At 62.3% G+C, this 24,174-nt stretch overlaps 3 protein-coding genes across 6 annotated transcripts in view; 2 read left to right on the forward strand and 1 right to left on the reverse strand.

Annotated features, from left to right (window-relative positions):
- Positions 1-1,064, forward strand: part of FADS6 (fatty acid desaturase 6) — a 28,302-nt gene extending 27,238 nt beyond the window's left edge. The window contains exon 7 of the mRNA XM_032870675.1: positions 1,053-1,064. The gene's annotated coding sequence lies outside the window, so the exon portion shown is untranslated. The remainder of the gene's footprint in view (positions 1-1,052) is intronic.
- GRIN2C (glutamate ionotropic receptor NMDA type subunit 2C) lies at positions 70-16,853 on the forward strand. Of its 3 annotated transcripts, none has more exons than XM_032870669.1 (13): positions 70-127; positions 5,451-5,864; positions 7,906-8,504; positions 8,835-8,949; positions 9,891-10,102; positions 10,258-10,423; positions 10,763-10,916; positions 12,216-12,341; positions 12,609-12,838; positions 13,208-13,368; positions 13,899-14,086; positions 15,043-15,275; positions 15,700-16,853. In XM_032870669.1, exons 2-13 carry the CDS (start codon positions 5,466-5,468, stop codon positions 16,798-16,800), a joined length of 3,684 nt encoding a protein of 1,227 aa, XP_032726560.1. In that variant the 5' UTR covers positions 70-127; positions 5,451-5,465; the 3' UTR covers positions 16,801-16,853. The 3 variants fall into 3 exon arrangements, with proteins under 3 accessions (XP_032726560.1, XP_032726561.1, XP_032726562.1); XM_032870670.1 differs by lacking the exon at positions 70-127 and adding an exon at positions 801-839; XM_032870671.1 differs by lacking the exon at positions 70-127 and adding an exon at positions 2,056-2,557.
- Positions 16,854-19,908: 3,055 nt separating this feature from the next.
- Positions 19,909-24,174, reverse strand: part of TMEM104 (transmembrane protein 104) — a 52,677-nt gene continuing 48,411 nt past the window's right edge. For both annotated transcript variants that reach the window (XM_032870677.1, XM_032870676.1), the window contains exon 9: positions 19,909-23,596. In XM_032870677.1, coding sequence (XP_032726568.1) covers positions 22,836-23,596 — 761 coding nt within the window. In that variant the 3' untranslated portion in view covers positions 19,909-22,835. The remainder of the gene's footprint in view (positions 23,597-24,174) is intronic.

Below are 24,174 nucleotides of genomic sequence, written 5' to 3' on the forward strand. Positions count from 1 at the left end.
CCCGCCTGCTCTGCTGGCTTTTCGGCCCAGTTCCCTTTCTGGTTAGCCCTCAGTAGAAGCAAAACAAGAAGAGAAAAGCAGGAGTGAGGAGTCTGGGCAGTGGCTTGCCCCGGACCCCAGGCCTCTGGTATGGGTCCTCCCTACCTCTGTCCACTCCCGGGGCCTTCCCACCTCTTGGTTTCCAGCCACATGGACAAGCCTTTAAAAAACAGTACCTCGGTCTCTAGTGCTTTGCAGTTCACAAGGCGAGTACACGGTCTTTTAGGCCAGTCCCAAGAGGCTGGTGTCACTGTAGAGACTGAGGGATCCTTGGAATTAACTGGCCCAAGGTCACACAGCTCGTGAGTTGTGGGCTCGAACCCAGGGCTCCAGCCAGGCTGCGGGTTTCCCCGAGGCAGCACTTGGCCCCGAGTGTCGGGTCTGGAGACACAGTCCTGGAGAAGGGAGATGGGACCCGGGCGTCCCGCGCGCTGGCGGGCGAGGAGGGGCCTGGAGCGGCGGGGAGCGGGCGGCGGGGCGGGCCGGGGCGGGGCGGAGGCGGCGGGCCCCGCTGGGGCGGGCCCGCGCGGGCGGCGGCGAGCGCTCCGCCACAGCCGGCAGGCGAGCCCTGGGAGCCGGAGGCGCGCCGTGCAGCCCAGCCCGGGACGGAGCCGGGCGCCGAGCGGACCCCGGGAGGGCGCGGGGGACGGGGCCGGGCCAGCCCGCCAGGCCGCGCCACGGACCCGGGCCGAGCTAGGACTGAGCGCGCCAGCGCGCGGGCGCCGAGGCGCCGGGACATGCAGCGCGCAGGAGGCGGCCGGCGCGGGCTCTCGGCGCGGGCGCAGCGCCCCTTCCCCCCGGTGAGTGGCGGGTGGCGAGCGGGGGACGCCAACTTCGCCGCCAACTTGGGGCTGGGCTCGGGCGCCGCGCGGGCAAGGACGGCGGAGACAGACGCGGGACTCCCGGGGACAGTCTGGCTGGCGCGCGGAGCCTGAGGAGGGGGCGGCGGGGGATCCGGGACCCTCGGGGACCGGGCCTGGGGTTCGGACCCGGGCGGGAGGAGGGGAGGTGAGGCGGGGAGGCCGAGGTGACAGGCGCGCGGCGGACGCGAGGGAAGGACGCGGGGTGAGGCGCCCAAGACGTTCGTCTCCCGGGTCGCCGAGCCCTCCAGCTCCTCCTTCTCTGGGCGTCGCGGCGCCGCGGGGGAGGGGGAGGTGCGGGGACTCGGGAGTCTGGGCCGCCGGCCCCCGCAACTGTTGCTGCTGGAAGCCGCCGGGGCGGGAAGCTGGGTCGGGGGCCGGGGGCCGCCACTGCGCGAAGGGGGCTGGAGAGGGCCTGGGCAGAGAGGACGAAAGGGGGCTGTCGGTGGCTCCGGGAGCGCGGGCCCCCGCTTCCCGGAGGTCTGCGGGGCACCTGCCGCGCGCCTCTCCCTTGACACCCCCGCCCCTTCCCGCGCGGCGAGTCCCCTCGATCTTTCTCCGCCACCCCCATCCCCAGCTCTCCTTCTTCCGCTCCTCTGCGCGGCAGAACGCTCCGTCCTCTCACCTCAGGGAATCAGCGCGGGCTTCACGGGGTGGTGGGGTCTGGCCGAGTACCCACCCAGCGCCCGGCGGACCCGGGCTCCGAGGGCGCCAAGGGAAGGCTGGACGAAGAGGACCATGGGGGAACCGTGAGCCCCGGAGCGCTGGGCCCTGGCTGTCGCGCCAGCGGGTGCTCAGGTCTCCCGGGGCTTCGACAAGGATCCCCGACGGCCGGGAAGGGAAAGCCGGAGCCTCCAGCTGCGGAAGGCGTTTCGTGCCCAGGCCTAGGAGGGCAGGGCCAGGGACTTGTGAAGGCAAGGCACCAGGCAGCCAGAAAATCCCCAAGGGTGCGCCCCAGGACGCGTAGGAAGGTCCTTCTGGGTGAGCGAAGCGGGGATCCCAGCCGGGTTTTTGACACTCTCACCTAGCCCTGCTCACCCGGCGGGACTTCTGGCTCATTCCCCCAGCCCTCCCGTGGTGGTACCGCCGCCCTGGCTCAGTCTTCGACCCCGGGGCCTCAGGGAAATCGAGGAAATCGAGGAAGGCTCAGGTGCTCTATCTTGCTGCTCGTCTAGTTTCTGGCTGCGCCAGTCCGTTTCAAGTCTGCTCCTAAACTCCGAACTAAGAATTTGGATAGGAGCGTGAAGGAGACTCGACAGACTGGAAACCAGATTTCTGGGTTCGCCCCAAGGTCTGGTACCCCGCCCACAGACCGGCCTGCCTGGCGAGCTCGTCCTCCACCCCCCACAACCTGCGCGGCTTGCGATGAGTGGTTTGGGGGGCCTAGGATCCGGAGACACCTGCGGGGAGGGGGTGGGGTGTAGCAGCGCGGCTGGGGGCGCGAACGTGGTGCCCAGTTTGGCCGCCAGGAGGCGTGGCACGGGTCCGGGAGCCCGGAGTCGCCGCCGCTGCCGCCGCATCGCGAGTGTCCTTGAGCCGCGGGTGACGGTGGCTCTCGCCGCTCGCGCCCCGTCCTCCCGCGGGGGGAGCCTGATGCCACGTTCCCTATGAATTATTTATCGCCGGCCTAAAAATACCCCGAACTTCACAGCCCGAGTGTAAGAGATTTCTGCCAAGGGGAGGGGGCGGGGTGCCCCCCGGGGGGCCGGGGTGGAATCAGCGGGGAGGGGGTGAGTTAATCTTGGAGGGAGACTTTGGTGCCGGCGCCAGTGGGAGCGAGATGCAGCCGCGGTCTACTTCCCTGACGATTGGGTTCGGATTTTAGCTCAGCAAAAGTCGAGGAGGGAAGGAAACCCGACGGCAGAGTAGAGGCCGCTTGCCAAAGGGCAGTGGGTACAACCGGCAGAGCAGCCCAGGTCCCTCTGCTCCCCTGAAGCAGCGCAGCTGGTGGGTGGGGCCCCTTCCTGGGGCCAAAGCTCCTGGCCTGGGAGAAGGGGGAGCCATTAGTGTCTGGGGTGGTGTGAGTGCGCATGTGCGCACATGGGGGGTGGGGAGCCTGCCTGGGAATGGGGTTGAGGGGCTGAGTGGCTGCTAGAAGAGCTCTAAGCACATGCAGGTGCTCAGTGAGCTCAAGGTGATGCCAAAGGTTTCAGAGGACTGACCGTTGCGACTGTCCCAGTGTTCATTCACTTAGCCCGTTAGTGAAAGGTGGGAGACCGTGAGAGAGTGGGGACATAGATGCCCATCACTGAAGTGGCATAGCAGGGTGCTTCCCCGCCCAGGAGAGGTAGGGGAGACAATGGGTTGGTGTCCCAGTGTTTATGGGGGCCTTAGTCATGGGATCAAGGTGTCTGGACTTCCTCTGCGGCACCCGGGAGCAGCTGTGCTGTGTTGGGAGGGATGAAGGGGCCAGGACAATGTTTCAGATCAGGGGGGTGGGAGGGGAGTGAGGTGGATGGGAGGTGGACAGGTTGGGGGGCCATGGCTGGGGGTATGACCTTCCTGCCTTGTCGGGGAGGCTAGATGTCGTGTGGTGATAAGACTCTGGGCTCTGAATCTCTGAACCTGCCCTTTGCCATCTGAAGCTCAGAGAGCCTTGCCGGATGGGGCCCCTCCCTCCAAGGTATTGTGTGATCACTCCTGGTGAGAGACACCACCCACCTTCTCAGCCTGAAGCCCAGAGGACACCTTCCCATCAGGGGAGTCTCTGGGGTGGTGCCCCCTTGAAGCCAGGGGTGGGCATGGCTCCTACCTCTGGAGTCATGTTGTCTAAAAGAAGGAACATGAGGGGCGCCTGGGTGGCTCAGTGGGTTAAAGAAGCAATATGAGAGCTGCAGGTGTCATTGTAAATTTTCCAGTGGCAACATTAGAAAGAGTAAAAAAAACACAGGTGAAATTAGTTCTAGTGGTATATTTTGTTTAACTCAGTGTATGTAAACTGTTATTCAACATGTCACCAATATAAAGAATATACATGAAGTGCTTTACATTCTTTTTTTCACACTCAGTCTTCCATATCCACCATGTATTTGACACTGACCCCAAACCTTAGTTCAGATGAACCGCATTTCCGGTGCCCACAGTCACCTGTGACTGGCAGCTGCTGTTCTGGACAGCACAGACGTGGAGCTCAGAGCTGGGAGGCAGAGATGGGGCAGACTTGGGGCTGTCCCCAGCGGCAGGGAACCTACCGGGACTGGGCTGTGGGCAGAGATGGGCACAGAAAGTTCTGGGAGAGGGAGGAGAAAGCACAGCAGTGCCCTTTGCAGGTGTAACTTGAGGTCCCTGATTGGTAGAAGCTGAGGTGTCCTCTGGCCTGGCATGGTTTAGCTTCCAGTCCCAGACTCACACATGTCTCTGGGCTGATAGTCTAGGTCGGTGTACTAGGAAACTGTACACGGTGGGGTGGGGACAGGGGGAGAATTCAAGGCCCCCGAAGTGAGCATTCATTCCCTCCCCTGCCAAAAATGCTGTCTTCTCAGCCCAGATTAAACGAGGTTCACCCTGGTCACCCTTTGGCTCTCTCCTGTTCAGAGGTTTCGCTGGGGCTGTGATGAAGATGGAGAAGGTGGCATAGCTGTGGCCGGCGGCCAGTTGGGAGGGAGGCTGCATCAGTGGGCAGCACTCGCCGGCTTGGCTGTTGGTTCCAATCCAAAGCCATGATGTTTATTTAGCAGGGATACACGTCACGCCCTTGGGTTAGGTCAAAAAAATCTTGCACAGTGGCGATGGCCTGGGGAAGCAGCTCATGTGGGCTTCAGGGTTTCAGGAGACCCTGAATCCCGGCCAAGTCCGTGGTATCACACTCCTGTGGAATGGTTGCTCCTAGTTGAGGCCACAGGGGAAAGGTGGTCTGGTGGCTGGGAGGAGGGGTCTCTGTGCCACGCAGGGTCACACAGAGCAGGGTCCTCCGGTTGTTAGGTTTGGTTTAGGATGGAGAATATGGAAGTAGGGCATGGAGCGTCACAGAAGCTGCCTTCCTTCCCCTGGATGTGGGGCTGTCGCCGCTAAGACGAGGACACTGACAGCAGTGAGCAGCCTCTTTGCCGCTGTGAGGTATGTCCCGTGATTATTGCAAGAAAACCTACTTAAGTGACGTCGTCAGGATCACACAGCTAATAAGTGACAGAGCGGGGACTTGAACTCAGGTCTGACTCAAATCTACGGACTTGAACACCAGACTAACCTTTTCAGGGTAACTTCCCGGGGCAGAACCCAGACAAGGTCTGGCCAAAGGTCTGGCCTTTCCAGCCAAGGATGTTGTCCAGCAGCAGAAGGGAAGTAATGAGCACCAGTGGGGACGCAACATCCTTCCAGCCCCTGCCCCTCCAGGCTGCGCTGGGGACGCTCAGCTAACCTGTCCCTTCCTCTTCCTCTGTGTCTGGCTGTCCCTCCCTCTCTGCGCTTCTTTGTGGAGGGAGATTTTTCCCTCTTTGCTTTCCCTCCGGGTGTGTGTCTCTGACTCTGGCCTCCACCCCCTTCCTGTCTGCACGCTCATCTTTTCTTTGTGCTTCTGTCTCCCTCCCTGTACCCATCCCGCTCTCTCTGCAGGACGCCGCAGTGGACATGGGTGGCGCTCTGGGGCCGGCCCTGCTGCTCACCTCACTCCTTGGGGCCTGGGCAGGGCTGGGCCCGGGGCAGGGTGAGCAAGCCGTGACAGTGGCCGTGGTGTTTGGCAGCTTGGGGCCACCACACGCCCAAGTTCGCACCAGCCTCACCTCCCAGAGCTTCATGGACCTGCCTCTGGAGATCCAGCCGCTCACCGTGGGCGTCAACAACACCAACCCCAGCAGCCTCCTCACCCAGATCTGCGGGCTCCTCGGGGCGGCGCGCGTCCACGGCATTGTCTTTGAGGACAACGTGGGCACCGAGGCCGTGGCGCAGATCCTGGACTTCATCTCCTCCCAGACCCATGTGCCTATCCTCAGCATCAGTGGGGGCTCGGCTGTGGTCCTCACCCCCAAGGTGCCTGTCCAAACTCATGTCCTCTCACCCCTTGGGCCGGGAGCCAGGCTGGGGCTGCGGGAGTGGGGCTGAGGCTGGGCCGGGGAGAGACTTAGGTTCTGGGCGGCTGGGATGGGGCGGCACCAGCAGGGAGGTGGGGGCTGAGGGTGTGACATGGGCGAGCTGTGGGAATGCTGTTCTCATGTTCTAGAAGATAAACGTTCTGGGCTACTTTCACATTGTGTCTGGATGAGGGGGTGTGGGTGGAGAGCTCATCTCTGGCTTTGGTGGGCAACCCTGGTCCACCTTCTCTCTGCTTCTCCGGCCTTCCTCGGTCAAGCTCCAGACCCAGCAGCAGAGGGGCAGGCTGGGCAGAGAAGCTGATGCAGTTGACCGGCAGGGAGACCATCCAGTGGCAGGTCACCGTCCCAGGCACGGGGGAGGCGTGCCCTCACAGAGTTTGCATCCGGTGGGGAGAAAGTTCCAAACCCACATTCGTCTTCAGTCTCAGCTGACACCAGTGATCTAAAGGAAAAACACAGGATGCCAGGAGGGTCTAAGAGGGCCCCATTTGGGTAGGGGGCTGGGCAGAGAAGGTTTCTTTAGAAATATTGAAGGTGTGGAGGATGAGAGAGAGTTGGCGAGTTGTGTGGGGGTGGGGGAAGGGGAGACAGTGTTCCAGCCTGAGTCATCAGGTGGTGTGATGGCAGGCAGGTGGAAGGAGCTGGAGTTCTTGAGAGGAGGCTGGAGAGGAAGGTGAGATCCTGAGCACACAGGAAGATATTTGGTTTTTATCCTAAGTAATGGGGTGAGGGGTGCAAGATGATGTCGAGGGGAGATACCGACCTGGTTTGCCATTCTTTTATGATTATTATTTATTATGGAGAAATTTGAGCCTACATAGGAGAGTATAATGACCTCATGAACCATCCACCCTCTGCCAACCCCGCCCCATCCTTGTGTCCACCCACTGCCCCCTCTTCTGGGTCATTTTGAGGCAAAACCATATTGTCCCATCTGGAAATACTTCTCTATATATCTCTGATAGATAAGAGCTTAAAAACGAAACCACCATCCATGATCACATCTAAAAAACAAAATTCCTTAACACCATCAACTACCCAGGCAGTGTTCAAGTTTCCCCACTGTTTCATAAACATCTGAATGCTTATTCTGAAATGCGTTTGCTTGAATCAAGAAACAAATCCGGTTTCCACTAGTGATTGGCTGATGTCGTTTCCGAGCCTCCATCTGTAGGATCCTCCTCCATCTCTCTTTCTCTTGCAATTTGTTTGTTGAAGGAACTGGGTTACTTGTCCTGTAGGGTTGTCCCGGATTTGCTTTTTATAAAAAGATTGGGACAGTGGTAATGTGGTGAAATCCTGGGGGCCTGCAGGGGCAGCAGGGAGACCACAGTTGGGTGGGGGGCGTGGATTGTGTTAGCCCAGGCTCCAGCCGGCAGTACCCTCGGCATTTGTGATGGTGGAGATGGTGGAGAGGAGGAACTTTCTCATCCCCAGGGCTCCGTAGAGGATGCTGTTTCCCTAGTTACCTTTGGACCCGACAGTAACTCTCAGCATGGTGGTTCTCTGCCTTAACAGGGTTTTAGAAAAATACAGACGCGCAGGGTCCCATCTCTGAGGTTCTGATTCAGCTGGTCTGAGGCAGCGCTTCCCAAACTGGCGGGCTCAAGAATCGCCTGAAAAGCTTGTTAAAATACAGATTCTTGGGCTCCATCCCCAGATTCTGATCCCAGGTGTGCGATGCGCCTGAGAATTTGCATTTCCAACAAGCTCCGCGGGGGCAGCGGACGCCGCGGGTCTTCGGTCCAGCATTGCTCGGGTGGGGGGACGCTCGAGTAGCTTTAAAAGCCCTTCAGGTGATTCGAACGGGCAGCAGGGGTTAGGAACCACGTCGGGGGCGGGAGGCAAGTGTTGCGGCACGGGGGCTCGCGGGACGAGCCGCTGGCGTCTAGGTCAGGGGACGGAGGGCGGGAACAGCAGTAGGGGCGGGGCGCGCCGCCCCCGCCCCGACTCAGGCCCCGCCCACGCCCCGCCCCCAGGAGCCGGGCTCCGCCTTCCTGCAGCTGAGCGTGTCCCTGGAGCAGCAGCTGCAGGTGCTGTTCAAGGTGCTGGAGGAGTACGACTGGAGCGCGTTCGCCGTGATCACCAGCCTGCACCCGGGGCACGCGCTCTTCCTGGAGGGGGTGCGCGCCGTGGCCGACGCCAGCTACCTGAGCTGGCGGCTGCTGGACGTGCTCACGCTGGAGCTGGGCCCGGGCGGGCAGCGCGCGCACATCCAGCGCCTGCTGCGCCAGGTCGACGCCCCGGTGCTGGTGGCCTACTGCTCGCGCGAGGAAGCCGAGGTGCTCTTCGCCGAGGCGGCGCAGGCCGGTCTGGTGGGGCCCGGACACGTGTGGCTGGTGCCCAGCCTGGCGCTGGGCAGCACCGACGCGCCCCCCGCCGCCTTCCCCGTGGGCCTCATCAGCGTCGTCACCGAGAGCTGGCGCCTCAGCCTCCGCCAGAAGGTCCGCGACGGCGTGGCCATCCTGGCTCTGGGCGCCCACGGCTACCAGAGGCAGCATGGTGCCCTGCCCTCCCCGGCTGGGGACTGCCGTGGCCACCCCGGGCCTGTCAGCCCTGCCCGGGAGGCCTTCTACAGGTGGGCACCTGCCGAGGGCATGGGAGGGGGCACGGCGCTTCCGGGGACCTGGGCTGCACTGAGCTTGGGTTCGCTGGCCACACCTCCCACTAGCTGTGTGCCCAGGGGCCAAGTTACCTCACCTCTCTGAGCTTAGTTTCCACAACTGAAAAAAAAAGCCAGGTGTGAGGATGTGTCGGGGATCGGGAAGGGGGTGTGTCAATACAGGAATAAGGTCACAGTCAGTGACACCCCGTGGTGGTGATGGCGGTGAGGTAGAAGGTGGGGGAGAGGGGCCTCTGGTCCTAGGCAGGGCTGCAGGGACACCCTGGTTTCTCTCCCCCACCGCAGGCACCTACTTAACGTCACCTGGGAGGGCCGAGACTTCTCCTTCAGCCCTGGTGGGTACCTGGTCCAGCCCACCATGGTTGTGATCGCCCTCAACCGCCACCGCCTCTGGGAGATGGTGAGAAGGGGGTGAGCCTGGGGTTCCATGGTATCCTCTCACTTTGTCCCCAGCCCCTCTTGTCCCACAGCTGAGCAGAGGGTCCCTTCTGTCCTTCATCCAGCCCCTCTTCCTTCAGGCTGAGGCATCTGCACTGCACCAGGGTGGGTGAGGCCCCTCGGCTCAGGGCTCCCACGGACCCTCACCTCCCTCCACCATAGAACCTGTCAAGGGCTCAGCACCTAGTCCTGCCTCTGGGGGACTCACCCACAGCTGTGCTGGCCAGACGGACATGTGAACAAATAGAATTCAGGGAGAGGAGTGCTTGAGAACAGATACGCGCAAAGCCTTATGAGGGTACAGAGAAGGGCCAAAAATCAGTTCTACCTTCCAAGGAGAAAACTGGGGAAGGATTCAAAGAATTTGGGACATTTGGGCTGTGCCCTGGAGGGTTGAGTGGCAGCCCATCAGGAAGGGATACTAGCCTGGTGTATGTAGACAGAGGGGCAGAAGGGTTTGAGGCATTTTTAAGTGATGTGTTTGGGGTGTGGCGGCTGAGGAGGAAGAGTGGGGTGAAAGGGGTCAGGTGGACATGAGTGAGGAAGGCCTTGAGTACTGGGGGAAGGACTTTATACTGAGGTCAGGGTCGGGGGAGTGGGGAGCGGGGAGAGACAGGCTCCGGTCTGGGCTCCAGGATGATGCTGCAGGCCAGCAGCATTTTGGAGGCTATATCGGAAAAGCGCAGGGACCAGAGGCTGGGAGGGGGCTGCAGGGAACCCTCCCTTCTGGTCCATGCCAAGCGCCTTGACCCAACTCTCCTGCTCCCCCAGTGCTCCTGCCCCAGATGTCCCTAAGTTAGGGAGGGGGATTCTTGGCCCTGGCAGGGCCCATCAGAGGCCCCACCTAGAGGGTGGGGGGATTTGGGCTGGAGGTCCCTGGCTGAAGCTGGTCACTCTTTGCAGGTGGGGCGCTGGGACCACGGCGTCCTCCACATGAAGTACCCAGTGTGGCCTCGCTATAGCGCGTCTCTCCAACCTGTTGTGGACAGCCGGCACGTGACAGTGGCCACGCTGGAAGAGCGGCCCTTTGTCATTGTGGAGAGCCCTGACCCCGGCACGGGCGGCTGTGTACCCAACACCGTGCCTTGCCGCAGGCAGAACAACCAAACCTTCAGGTCCGCGAGAATGTGCGGGAAGGCCCCGTGTGAGCTGTGTGCTGCCGTGCGATGGCAGCCGTGTGTGGTTTGCGCTTGGGTGAGGGGGGTTGGGGGCCATCTGCCAAACCGGGAGGAGCTGCGGGCTCTGACTTCTGGTGGTCTCTTGGTGGCAGCAGCGGTGACACAGCCCCTTACACCAAGCTTTGCTGTAAGGGTTTCTGCATTGACATCCTCAAGAAGCTGGCCAAGGTGGTCAAGTTCTCCTATGACCTGTACCTGGTGACCAATGGCAAGCATGGCAAGAGGGTTCGGGGCGTGTGGAACGGCATGATCGGGGAGGTAGGCCCGCCCCGAGGTCTACCTGAGCCCACCCCCCTGCTGGCTCACCACCCCAGGCCCCACATATTCCTCGGCCACTGCCTTGTTCCTGTGCTGGGGGTCAGTCAGGGCAGGGCCTGGGCCCAGCTCCCGAGGCTCTCCCAGCTCGCAGGGAAGATGGGGTGTCACCAGTAATGTTCCCTGGGCTGGCCAGTATTTCTAGCGGAGCTCTGAGGACCCCAGATGGGAACAGCCGACTCCACCCTGGGGATGCTGGCAGGGTGGCTGGGGGAGGCTGGGGACGGTGCTCCAGCCGGTGAGCCACATCCTTCAACCCGGGTCCGGCCCCCGTGGCCCCAGGTGTACTACAAGCGGGCAGACATGGCCATCGGCTCCCTCACCATCAACGAGGAGCGCTCCGAGATCGTGGACTTCTCTGTGCCCTTCGTGGAGACAGGCATCAGCGTGATGGTGGCCCGCAGCAATGGCACCGTCTCCCCGTCGGCCTTCCTGGGTGCGGCTCGGGGTGGGCAGGGAGGCTCCGGGCTCTGAGGGGGATGCTTGGGAACAGGGAGATTGGGGAGGGCCTCAGAGGGTCAGCGCGGCGGTGGGTGCCTGAGGCTGCAGGAGCATAGGGCGCAGAGGGAAGAGGTGAAGCCCGTGGTCCATTTTGAGCCCGAGTGTCCGGTGGGGAGGGTGGAGGGGCCATTGTGAGGGGCGGGAAAGCTGGGAAGGCAGGCTGACTTCGGGAGGCACCTCCTGGGTAGGACACACTGGGGAGAAGCTCCACAGGGAGCGGGAGGAGCCGACCCAGAGTGGGAAGTGGTGCCAGTTTGTGGCTTAATGGGAATTCAGCCTTTGTGCCAAGCCTCACACGAGCTGCTGAGGATGCGGCCATGGTCCTGGCTCACCAAGGGCCCTGTCAGCGGTCAGTGGGACTTGCAGTGTGAGGTTTGCAGAGAGCCACGAGGACAGGCAAGCCAGGAGCAGAGGAGAGAATCCCTTTCCTGCTGCATGGCTTTGAGCAAGTCACCGAAGCTCTCTGAGCAGGGTTCCTCAGCCGCACGCAGAGGACAACAGACCCCACCCCTCAGGACGGGCATTGCATCAGGGCACCTGCTTACGGCAGTGACGCCTCCTTGCTCAGGGAGACTGAGCCCATTGAGCAGACTTGTCGGAGCAGCTCAGTTGGGCTCCCCAGCTCCTGGGGCTCCTGGGGCTCCTGTGCCCTGTCAGTAGGATCAAAAGTGAGATTTGATCTCAAAGACCCTGATTCCAGGCAGAACCAGCAGCTCGTCCACGCTAGGCCAGGCAGGGCACGTCCAGACCAGGAGTGTGGCAGGCGAGGGCAGAGAGGGAATGAGAAAATGCCTTGGGCAAGCAGCCCGTGGCTCCGGCTCCACTCTGTGGCATCTGGCCAGGTGGGGAGGATGAGAGGGAGGAGGACGGGGGAATGGAGCAGGTTACTGGCCTTGCAGGCTGGGGAATGGGAAGGGAGGGGAGAGCACACGGGGTGTAAAATCTTTCTGTGAAAGGAAGTTGTGGATGGGAGTGGGATGCACGGAAGTTTCCTGGGGTGATGGGATCCTGTCCCAGGGCAGAGAGGAGCGGAAACAGACTGCAGGAGAGCCTGATCTCCCTCTGTGCGGGTGTTCTCTCCTGGGCTCTGCTGCTTTGAGAGTCAGAGACCCCTTGGCTCGGTCCTCGGGGCTGATGGCCCCACTCTGATGGGCACCTGCCTGCACCCGGTGCTCTGGGCTGTGGGTGGGAGGGATGGTAGCGAGGCCTCTGAGCTGCCTCCCTCTGTTCCCAGAGCCCTACAGCCCTTCCGTGTGGGTGATGATGTTCGTTATGTGTCTCACTGTGGTGGCCATCACAGTCTTCATGTTTGAGTACTTCAGCCCGGTCAGCTACAACCAGAACCTCACCAGTGGCAAGAGTAAGCTCTCAGCCGGACCTGGGGGGGGCGGACCATGGGGTTGGGATGGAGGGGTGGGGCTCAGGGCCCCTCAGGGGCCCCCTGCAGAGAAGGCTGGATCTTGGGGGAGGTCTCTGGCTTGTGGTCAACCAGTAGGGGCCAATCAGATACATGAAAAAGAGAAACAGGTGGGTTGGGTCGCCCTGGAGTGGGGATGGCTGGGGATGGGGCCCCACCCAGGACAGAGTGAAGACCTGAGTCCCTCTGTGCTCACCCTCTCACTCCCAGAGTCTGGGGGCCCATCCTTCACCATCGGCAAGTCTGTGTGGCTGCTGTGGGCGCTGGTCTTCAACAACTCGGTGCCCATCGAGAACCCCCGAGGCACCACCAGCAAGATCATGGTCCTAGTCTGGGCCTTCTTTGCTGTCATCTTCCTCGCCAGCTACACCGCCAACCTTGCTGCCTTCATGATCCAGGAGCAATACATTGACACTGTGTCCGGCCTCAGTGATAAGAAGGTCCTGGGGCCACCACTAGCAGAGGGCAGGGGCTGCCGGGAAAGAGGGGCGTCTGGGACCCAGGAGGGGAACCTGAAATGGAGCAGGGAGCAGGAAGGAGTTGGGAGCCTGGTGAGGAGAGGCTGGGGCATGGGGGTGTGTGGATGGAGGGCTCAGGTCCACTGAGTGACTTTGAGTAAGTCTCTTTTTGACCTGGCCTCAGTGTCACCCTGTGTAAAACACAGGGGTGGCCTGGACAGTCTTGGGCTCTTGTGCCCTCATTAAGCAAGTGCAGACCCCGGGGCTGGGCCTAGGGGACGGGGTCGGGGAGGGTTGATGCCTGCAAGGCTGGGTGGAGGGTGATGAATGGCGCCTGCCCTCTGCCCACAGTTTCAGCGGCCTCAAGACCAGTACCCACCCTTCCGCTTTGGCACGGTGCCTAATGGCAGCACGGAGCGGAACATCCGCAGCAACTACCGAGACATGCACACCCACATGGTCAAGTTCAACCAGCGGTCGGTGGAAGACGCCCTCACCAGCCTCAAGATGGGGTGGGTCCTCCGCTCTGCACCCACCCTCTGACTTCTCTACCCACATGTCTCCCTGATGGCCAGCCTCAGCTCTGGTCCTTCCTAAGAGATGCAAGGTGGGGACATTGAGGCTGGGGTGTCCTGAAGGATTCTTGGAGAAGGGGTTAGGGAGGTCTTGGGACAGAGTAAACTTTCAAGCAAAACTGGATGCCCACTGTGCGGCTGAGAGATGCAGCTGAGGTCTTGACCAGGGTTCAGCCTTGGCCTGAGGTGGTGGTTGTGACCTTCTTACGGTCCTTGGGGCATGGAGGGGCTGGGCAGAGGGGGCCTGTCCTCTGGGGGTAGAGTTCCTGGTCTCTCTGAGAGGAGTGTAGGTGGGGTCCCTGAGCTATGGAGGGGGCTCTTTTCTGTATCCAGGACCCAGGAGAACCAGAGAAGGCTCTGCCCACCCATCTCTCCTGGTCAGTGCCCAGCAGGCTCCTACGGCCCAGCTCCTTGTCAGGCCCCAGGTTTGGTGTCCCCACCTCACATGACCCCTGGTCTGTCCCCAGGAAGCTGGACGCCTTCATCTACGATGCTGCTGTCCTCAACTACATGGCAGGCAAGGACGAGGGCTGCAAGCTGGTCACCATTGGCTCTGGCAAGGTCTTTGCTACCACTGGCTACGGCATCGCCATGCAGAAGGACTCCCACTGGAAACGGGCCATAGACTTGGCGCTCCTTCAGTTCTTGGGGGATGGTGGGTGCTGCTGCTGGGGGCTTGGGGCCCTGGGTGGGCCATGGAAGCTGAGGCGGGGACAGCTGCCTGATGGCTGGTCAGCATCTCCATTACTGTTCTGAGTCCCAGGGCCTGTGGGCAGGAAGAGGTCTCTGGGAGTGAGAGCTGGGCCTGTGGGTGGGGGTATCTGGAGGGACTGCCTGAAGACCTGGGGAAGGGGTGGGCTTGCCAGGAGGGCGTGGACGATAGGACTAAATGAGAGTCTCTCGGAAGGGCAGGAAGACAGGAAGAAGCTCGGGCCACACCCTGGGGCTATGGGAGGAGGCTCAGATCCTTTCTTTTTTCTCTAGACCCCTCTCAACCATTTCCATCTTGAGATCACCTAGGGTAGTGCCAGGGGCCTGCCCAGTCCCAGAGCCGGGGGGCCCAGGCTTGCCTTGGTACCAGCGGCTCACACGTGTAAGCAGTCCACTTAACCTGTGGACCTGTTCAGTCCACTGTTCAGTCCAGCTGAAGCTGCCCCCAAACCCAGAGGCTTCAGTGCCATAAGATAAAACTGTGATTTTCCATCAGTATCACAGAATGAGAATGATAGGAATGAAGGCGCTGTGGTGTCCTCAGGGGCCTAGGCCTTTTGTCTCCGTGCGCCCAGCTCTGTGCCTGGCATGGAGATACCCAATAAGTTTCACCCAGAAGTGAATGATAACATCGACCCAGTCAGCAAACTCTTCCTGGGTCTGTGGCAGGGCGGGGGTGCAGGGGTGGGCATGGCAAAGGCAGATCTCACCTACCCCAGCCCCCCACTCTGCTTTCCTTTCTTCCTGCTCATTGACAACGTCCACCCCCCTCCTTCTGCCCCACTGGGCTAGATCCCTGGTTGGTCCTGCAAGGGGGTGGCACCCTGGTGAGCCCTGGGAGGCTCTTTCCTGAGCCGGGCGTGTCGTCCCCCCCACTCCCGCCATCCCCACCCTTGCCAGGGGAGACCCAGAAGCTGGAGACAGTGTGGCTCTCAGGCATCTGCCAGAATGAGAAGAACGAGGTCATGAGCAGCAAGCTGGACATCGACAACATGGCTGGCGTCTTCTACATGCTGCTGGTGGCCATGGGGCTGGCCCTGCTGGTCTTTGCCTGGGAGCACCTGGTCTACTGGAAACTGCGCCACTCAGTGCCCAGCACGCCTCGGCTGGACTTCCTGCTGGCCTTCAGCAGGGTGGGTGGCGCCACCCCAGCCCAGGCAGGCCCATGCTTTAGGGGGCACCAACCCAGTTAAGGCAGAGCTGGCCACAGCCCCACTTACCGATGTGAAAACCAAGGGCCTGCCAGCATCACACAGCAGATGAGAAGCAGAACCACTCTGCCGCAGGTGGGGCAGGATCTCGGAGCCCGGCTGACCGGGTCCGAACCCTCACTGCTATTGACAAGCTGTGTGCCTTTAGGAGGAGAACCTCTTGGAGCCTCAGGCTGCTCCTGGGCAATTGCGCTCCCAGTGGCCCAGTGCCCGGCGCATAGGAGGCGCTTAACAAATGTTAGTTGCTTCCGAGGACTTGGGTTGACGGGGCTGGTGCTTGGACCGAGAGGTGGGCGGTCCCTGAGCGGGGCTGGCCGCTCACGGCTGTCTCTTCCCGGCTACCCAGGGCATCTACAGCTGCTTCAGCGGGGTGCAGAGCCTGGCCAGCCCCGCGCGGCCCCCCAGCCCGGACCTGACCGCCGGCTCGGCCCAGGCCAGCGTGCTCAAGATGCTGCAGGCGGCACGCGACATGGTGACCACGGCGGGCGTGAGCAGCTCCCTGGACCGCGCCGCGCGCACCATCGAGAGTTGGGGCAGCGGCCGCCGCGAGCCCCCGCCGCCCGCCTGCCCCGGCCCGCGGCCGCCCACCCCCGGCCCGTCCCCCGAGCCCAGCCCCATGGGCTGGGGACCGGCAGGCGGGGGCCGCGCCGCGCCGGGGCGCAGAGCCCCGCAGCCCCCGGGCCGCCCCCCGACGCCCAGGCCGTCGCTGCCGGACGTCTCCCGGGTGTCGGGCTGGGCCGCTCGGGAGGCGCGGCGGCAGTGGCCGGCCGGGCGCGGCGGGCGGCTCCTCTCGGGCTCCGAGCGGCGCGCGCTGCCAGAGCGCCCCCTGTCTCCGGAGCGCTGCCACTACAGCTCCTTCCCTCGAGCCGACCGGTCCGGGCGCCCCTTCCTCCCGCTCTTCCCGGAGCCCCCGGCGCCGGAGGACCTGCCGCTACTCGGGCCGGAGCAGCTAGCTCGGCGGGAGGCTCTGTTGCGCGCGGCCTGGGCCCGGGGCTCACGCCCGCGCCACGCTTCCCTGCCCAGCTCGGTGGCCGAGGCCTTCGCCTGGCCCAGGTCTCTGCCCGAGGGGTGCGGCCGCCCAGCCTGCGTGCACTTGGCGCCGGCGCCGGCGATGAGGCTGCCATCCTACCGGGAGGCCTGCCAGGAGGGCGTGTGGGCCAGGGTCCCCGCCTGGCCGCACAGACAGCACGCCTGCCTGCACGCCCACGCCCACCTGCCGCTTTGCTGGGGGGCCTTGTGCCCCCCTCTGCCCCCCTGTGCCAGCCACAGCCCCTGGCTCACTGGGGCCTGGGGGCCTCCAGGGCACAGGGGCAGGACCCTGGGGCTGAGCACAGGCTACAGGGACAGTGCGGGGCTGGAAGAGGTCAGCAGGGTGGCCTGTGGGACACACGGCTTCCCTGGACCTTGTACCTGGAGGCGGATCTCCAGCTTAGAGTCAGAAGTGTGAGGGGTCGACGACGGTGGTTCCTGGTCAGCTGGATTGTCTGCCTGGCACTGTAAGGGTTAATGGGGCAGGTGACGTGGACTTTTCTGGCTTCTGCCTTGAAATCCTGGCTGTGGGCCCCCAGCGACACATGTCTTCCACGGTCAGTTCGGTGACCTCGCCAGTCTCAGGTCCTGGCGTGGGCTGGGTGGACTCTTGCTGTCCTCTCACGCAAAGCCCTTCCCACCTGTCCTGGAGTCACCAGGAGCAGTGGGCTCTCCCTGACCTGCCCTTAGCCGTTCTTAGTCATGATTGCTGGGGGCCTGGTGTGGGGGAGCATGGAGACTGGAACCCCAGGGTTGGGGCAGGGCTGTCCCACTCCTTGCTCTCCCTGTCCGGAGTTTCTTCTCAGAGCATCTGGGGCATTAAACAAATCTTTTACAACCCACTGGTCCTGGCTGCCTCATTCGGCCTCCCTGCAGGGGACACACCACAGCCTGCAGGCAATAGGAGCACACTGGGGGTGTCCCAGGCAGGGTGTCTGCCGAGGGAAGGTGAGCAGCTCCCTCTGGGGGAGTATCTGGGAGATGAGGCCGAGGGCGGGATCGACGCAGCAGAAGCCACTTGGTATTCAGTGCCGGCTCCGACCCGCCCTGGAGCTGGATGTGATGACAAATGTGCTCAGCCTGGGGGCTCGGGTGGCAACGGACGCAGTTCATCCTTCAATCTCCTTGAAGAGAGGCTCATGCCAGGGGCTGTGGGTGTCCTGCCTTGCCAGGGGTCCTCCTGGGAGCCTGACGGCTAGCGGTGGGAATGGGAGGTCTGCTGTGGGGAGCCTCGTGGGCTCTCCTGGGCCCCGACCGGCCTGCCGGCTCTGCAAGTCTGGCACAGGCAGCTTCTGCAATCAGACACGGCTCAGCCCTGCTGGTGCCGGGGCTCCTCGTGGGGCGTCAGAGCCCCAGGTCAGAGAATCTGCCCGATGTCTCAGTCCTTCATCCTCCCTCTGGGCTCCCCGCCCTGCTCCCTGCCCCCACGTCCTTGCTCTGTCACATGTCATCATTTCGGGACCATGTAGAAGGATGGCTCTTGCTTACAATTTTCAATGCTTTGCCACCTCTCGTGTCGTTTATCTCCCACAACGACTCTGTGCTGCAAACGAGCCCTCATTCTCCCACTCATTCCACAAACACGGTGCGACTGGTGCCGTCAGACCTCGGCTAGTGTGAACATGGAAAGCCTGAGGCCTTGCTGTCCTTGACAAGTAGGGGGAGGCAGGGCAGAAACTACCTCCATGTAACAGGGAGGGAGCCAGGGAGGGCAGTGCTCAAGGCCAACACACGAGCAGCCACTGCCCCTGGCCCGTGCCCTTTCCCACACAGCTCTTGTGGTTCCCGTGGTTCCCGGGCTACGAGTAGTCCATGACTGCAGGTGAGGCCACGAAAACTGGTTTCTTTGTTTGGTTTTAGGCACGAGAAGAGCTGAAATGGTGGAGCAGGAGAAATGTTTTCTTAAGATTTATTTATTTACGAGAGAGAGAAACTTTAGCAAATTCTGCAGTATGGAGGCTGACGCAAGGCTTGATCTCATGACTCTGAGATCATGACCTGAGCCTAAACTAGGAGTCAGACCCTTAACTGGCAGCGCCACCCAGGTGGCGCCCCTGGAGTGGGGGAAGTTTCTAACATTGCTCCTTTCCCGGCTGGAGAGCCGGACTCTGCCATGGATGGGTGGCCCCCGTTCCATTACAGGCAATGTCATGTCCTCTGCCCTGTGGATTTTCACCCATCCAGGTCTCAGCCACAGGGGGTAAATGTGGGTCTAGGTGAGTGCTCGAGGCCAGTGCCCTGGGAGTTGACCTTGACTATAGTGGCGGGTGGTGAGACAGTTAACTGTTGGCTACCGGCCGCTGGACCCGACGGACCCCTCCTGCTTCCTGACTCTGAGCACAGCTCTGGGTGGAAGGCTGCAGCCGGTAGGCTGGGAGGAGTCTGGAGGTCCAGGCTGCTCTCCGCTCACTGCCCAAGATCATTAATAACCAAGAACTGGAAAGATAATTAAAAGCCAAATGTGAAGCTGAGCCTGCTGCTGGCTGGCTCCAAGGAGGGGCCAATCTTGCTCCTGGAGCCAGGCTCTTGGCTGCTTCATTCCTGCTCTAGGAATGTGTTCTGGGGAAAAGCGAGCCCCACGGGAAGTGGAAGCAGGGAGGACGCCTCCCCCAGGTTCAGAGCCTGCTTGGTCTGGCTCCCCAGCGTCCTGCTCAGAGCCGTGGTGCTCCCTGCACCTCTGCGGGAGGACCAAGGAGGGGCCCTGCACCATGGAGAGGGGCAGAAAGCCTGCCAGGGGAGAGGAGGGAGCCATGTTGCAAGGCGGACGATCAATCATCATAAACGAGGGTCTGTGTAGCACAGAGCAAGCTGAGTCCGCCCAGACACCAGATACCTCGATGCTGGCTTTTTCTTTGGGTGGGATACACGGGGAGGGAGGCGTCAGTCACCCGTCCCAGCGGGAGGCGCTCTGGTGTCACCCTGCTGCTGCGTGGCTGCTTCCCTGACTGGCTTTCCTGAGAGGCTCATTGGCCACCCCACCTCTCTCCTGGGGCCTGTGAGTGGGCAGGGGGCGCAGGGCTTTGCCAAGGGCGGGCATGATGGCCTCGATCAGAACACCTGGGCTTCAGTCCTGGCACCAGAACTCTCCAGCAGGGCCTCAGTTTGGCTCTTCAGTTCCTGGAGCCAGAGAGAGACCACTTTCTCCCCCAAAGCCCTCTAGACCCTGAAAAATTCAGACCAGTGTCCCATTTCGAATCATAGCAGTCAGTTGCCACAGGACAATTCCTCAGGAGGCTAAGAAGCCAGCAGGTGCCGGGGACCCAAACCAGGGTCTCCGGTGACTCCTGGGTGTGTGGCGACAAGCGCAGTTATGGCTGGCAAGTGACAAGAGAGCCGAGCGTCAGGACTAAGAGCTTTGTCGAGCACTTTATTGAGCACTTCAGTTCCCACAACTGGTCAGCGCGGCAGGTCCTGTCCCCCCCACCCCCCGTCACATAGGACGGGGAGGGGCATGGAGGTTCGGCCCTGCAAGGGGCAGCTCCAGCTTCTTGATCCACGTTCTCAATCCCCGAATTACACCAAGCACCCAGCACTGTGCCTGGCACACACCAGGCCCCGGGAAGCTCTTCTTCCTTTTTCCCACAGACACCATGAGCCCCAGCCCCGGGCTGGGGGAGAAGGTTTGCAAAGCTCGCTCCTGCAGTCCTAGGTCTCGGCTTCAGAAGAGCAGCTTTGCAGTGGCTGTTAGCACAGCCGACCCGGGGTCAGCCCTTCCCGGGAATCCGATGCCACGCAGAAGACAGGTGGGGACAAGCGTGGTCACGCAGCCCCAGGGCCTGGTCCTGCCAGGCTCCACCCCGGGGCTGGATTCCCGGGAGCCGGGCGCAGCCCCCCTCCTCCAACACTCCGACCTCAGTCTGTCCATTGCTGAGGCTGCTCCGGGCCCCCATGTGGCGAGAACAGCTGTGTCACTAAGGGCCTGGCAAGGTGCCCGAGGCCCACCTTCCACCACGCAGCAGTGCCTCCCAGCCTGTCACCTGCCATCTGCCCCATCCATAAGCCAGCAGCCGCCTCTCTGGCCTCAGGTGAGGGAACAGGCAGGAGCCACTGGTGCCAAGGCCCAAGGGAACATGGACTCCCGCCTTGGCTTCGCCTGCCCTTGGGGCCAGGCTGGATGAAAGGCACCAGGTGGAGGCTGTTGAGTTTATGCGCTGCTCCCCAGCCTCCTCTGTGGCCTCCTCCTCAGCCCTCCCTGCCACTGACCCGGGGGGCCCAGCTGTAAAATGGAGATCATGACCCGACTCGCCCACCTGACCACACCAACAGAAGCGCTTGCAGCCACGCGTGAACAGGCATCATCGGGCTCTGTCTGGCTGCTGGGGTCCTCTCCCCATTGCCCTAAGCTCCCCTGGCTATCAGCAGGAGAGAGGAAGACGACCCCATCTGACCTCCAGGTGGTCAGACACAGGTGAATGCCAAGGAGCAAAGGAGCCCAGACAGCAGCCATGGCTAGCACCTGGGCTCACGGTCAGGGACGTGGCCACCCATGGCGGATTCGGTCCCTCCAGGCCCGGGGCTGCCGGGCTTGGAGGCGGGGCACCCGACTGTACTGCTGTGTGCCTCCAGACTGTCACATAAATCAACCTGGGCTTTATAATGCTAATAAATTCACATCCAATATTTGGTTTGGAGCCTGGGGTGGCAGAATGACTTAATTTGCTTTGCCCTTAAGCAAGAGGGGATGTAACTGGAGAGGGCTAAGTATGGATGTTTTGTGTTTCTGGCCAGCAGCGGGGCAGCTCCAGGGAGGGCCACTGAGTGCCTGCCCTTCCCCACCCCCCGGGAGCCCTCCCTGCTCTGCCCACTGGGGGCTGGGGCTTTCCGGGAAGAAGCCGCAGTGGCAGATGGGGAACGGTGGTCTTGTTTTCACATGGATGGAAAATCACAATACTTGGGGATGGACTAAGATGCATGACAACAGTGAGAACGCAGACCACGGCCAATCATACATGGCCCGGGGCTCTCACAAGCTATGGAGGCCGCCTGTGGACTCCCCAGTTCCTACATATCCCAGGTCTTCCTCCCTCTCCGTCCGAGACCACCAGGGGCCCCAGGAGAGCCAGTGTGGTCACTCTGTCCAAGGAATGAACACCGCGCGGTGCAGGAGACTATGAAGGTTCCCAAATGTGGGCTGAGCAAGGCACTGAAATCAAAGGGGGGAGGTGTTGGGGACCTGAGACCCCACCCCAGACAGGCAGCTCCAGGTCAAGCTGCTCTGGGCTCCAGGACAGGTGGGCCAGGCCCAGGGCTGGGGGCACGCCAGGGAGGGTCAGGAAGGACCCCCAGGTCCTGAAGCAGAAGGCACATTGAAAATGCAGAGTTCACTAGTCACCTGGGTTTCCAAGAAGGCTGGCCCAGCAGACGCATGCATGCTTGTGACAGGGATGGGACCACGGAAGAGCTGGCGAGGTGGCCAGAAACCCACCCCTCCTTCCATGAGAATGGTGCCCCATCTCACTCCACAGCACCCACAGCCTGGCTCAAAGGGAGCCACCTTTAGTACTGGAGAGGGAGTGGGGACAGCCAAGCCTGCGGCTGCCCACAGGCCTGACCTCTTAGAGGGTGGGAAGCAGCGCCTGCTCACCACCTCATGCTGAGGGAGCTCCCAAGCCACTGTGATGGCGGCTGGGGGAGGGTTCCCTTTCGTGGTCCTTACACACTGCCCCCTGTACGGCAGGAGACCCTGGGGGCCCCATGCGGCAGTCAGGAGAGCAGACGATCCCTTCGAGGGATCACAGGCTCTGGGCTTTAAACCATCTCCTGGGCTGAGTCACCAGGGGCTCAGGAGCTCAGGACAGGTTGGCACGCACGGCAGGGGCCCTCACAGCAACAGTCCAGGGACCTGGTGCTGATCAGCACTTCCTGTTCTCGTCACGGGGCCTGGCCAGGCCTACTCCAGGCCTGAGGGGAAGGTAGGACCTGTCTGTCCCCGGCAATCCCTGTGGGGAGCAGGGTGAGGGTCTGGGAGTGGCTTTGAGGCAGCGGCTACGAGTGGAGCAGATTCCCCAGACAAGGATGCACGAGGGGCTGGGACAAAGGAGGGGACGTGGTGTCTGGTATAAACAGTGGCAGTGCCAGCACTGTCCCCACCGGTGCGGGAGGAGCCTGCCTGGTGATTGGTAGGGGCTGTGAGTAGAGCAGTGGCCCAGCGTGGAGTCTGGGGCAGCCGTGTGCCCAGGCCGCACAGCTCGGCGGGCTGGGGCCAGCTCCACGCAGGAGGGCCCGGGGGCAGGGTCACCTGGGGAGTGAGGCGCAGCACAGACTGTGCAGAATCCTGGTTGTGGGGGGAGAAGACCCCCAGCCGGAGATGTGGAGGGTCCCCTCCGAGAGTCTGGCCTCGCCTGCCCCAAGGAACCCTGGGAAGGAGCTGGCTCTTGGCTCTGCAGGGGGGAAGGTGAGCGGGGGCGCCAGACCGGAGCCCCCACCTCTCTTACCAGCAGACACATCCCGCCATCAGGCCTTGGTCTCGCTGAGGACGATGTTGGCGGTGACGAAGAAGAAGCAGGAGAAAGCCCAGAGCAGCACAAAGCCCACCCAGAAGGTGTGGCGGAAAGGGGACCTATGCTTGTTGACTGTCCCGTAGCCCAAGGTCAACTGGGTGTCCTTGCGGCAGTGGTAGACCAGGAAGGCGGGGATGACATACTGGATGCCCGTGCCCGCGTAGGCCCCTGTGATGCCCACCAGGGACTCCAGGTCATGGGTGCAGAAGGCCACCAGCACCGGGGGCAGCAGGGTGATGGTGGGGAACACCACACGGTCCACGACCCAGGGGTACGTGCCCCCCTCGCGGTGGAAGAGCGTCTTCCAGTTGTTGCGGAGGGTCACGGCGATGATGGGGAAGTTGGTGCTGATGGTGAAGACCGGGAAGAGGCCGAGGAAGAAGCGCACGGCGGCCGAGCTCACGACGTCACAGCGCGCGAAGTTGAGGGTGTACATGTCCATGAGGCTGTCGCCACGGAAGCAGAAGATGGCCGTGAAGCAGAGGAGGCCGTAGAAGGCGAGGATGAGCACGTAGTCCAGGAAGACCAGGCACGTGAGGCAGCGCTTGGAGGACACAGGCGTGACGAGGGACGGCAGAGAGTGCTGGCACATGAAGGAGTAGACGCACACGCCGAACAGGTTCCGGACCCCGGAGAGGTCAGCAAGGGGCGGGTGCCCCTCCCGGTGCCCGTGCCCGATGCGGACCAGCGCCAGCACGATCATGATGGCGAAAGCTGCAAGACAAGAGGGCGGTCAGCCAACTGGCCCTTCCTGGGGTAGTTGTTGGTCTGAGGCATCCGCCAGGGCCCGGAGCTCCGTGAGAATTGTGAAGTTCACGTACCCTGATGGCCACGTGCTGGGGCCACTGCTGACTGTGCTCCCTCTCCCCACTGTCTCTCGGGGGCTCTGGGCATGAGAGGGGCTGTGCTGGGGCAGTGGGCAGGGTGGCCCCACGCCGTCTTCCCTGAGGAGTGGGTGGTCCTGGCCTGGTGCTGCTTGGCTCCCCTGAGGGGCTTTCTTGGAGCCTCTACCACTCCCTGGCCTGGCGCAAGCCTGGGGCAGAGTCAGGTTCACTCCCAGACAGAGGCTAGACTGTCTGCGGCTCGGGGCCCCTCCCCGTGGCGGAGGCTGGGGGTCTCCCTGCTGTCCCCTCAGGTCACATCACACTCCCTGGAGCCCAGGAACGAGGCCTTTCTCCTGGGATTCACAGAAAGCCAGCCCAGGGTCTTCCCGCAATGACACTTGGGAGTGGCAGCGACAGGAATGTCATCTATTACTTTTAATCGGAACTGTCTGACAGAGGGGACAGGAG

This window comes from Lontra canadensis, unplaced genomic scaffold, assembly GCF_010015895.1.
Source record: "Lontra canadensis isolate GAN:19392208 unplaced genomic scaffold, GSC_riverotter_1.0 scaffold41, whole genome shotgun sequence".
In the NCBI taxonomy this organism is placed as follows: Eukaryota; Metazoa; Chordata; class Mammalia; order Carnivora; family Mustelidae; genus Lontra; species Lontra canadensis.

Bases quoted from the DNA above. Each gene is read 5' to 3' on its own strand.
- GRIN2C (XM_032870669.1), top strand. From the start codon at position 5,466: ATGGGTGGCGCTCTGGGGCCGGCCCTGCTGCTCACCTCACTCCTTGGG. The intron at 12,342-12,608 runs GTAAGCTCTCAG...TCTCACTCCCAG, and splicing joins GAACCTCACCAGTGGCAAGA to AGTCTGGGGGCCCATCCTTC. The intron at 12,839-13,207 runs GTCCTGGGGCCA...CTCTGCCCACAG, and splicing joins CCGGCCTCAGTGATAAGAAG to TTTCAGCGGCCTCAAGACCA.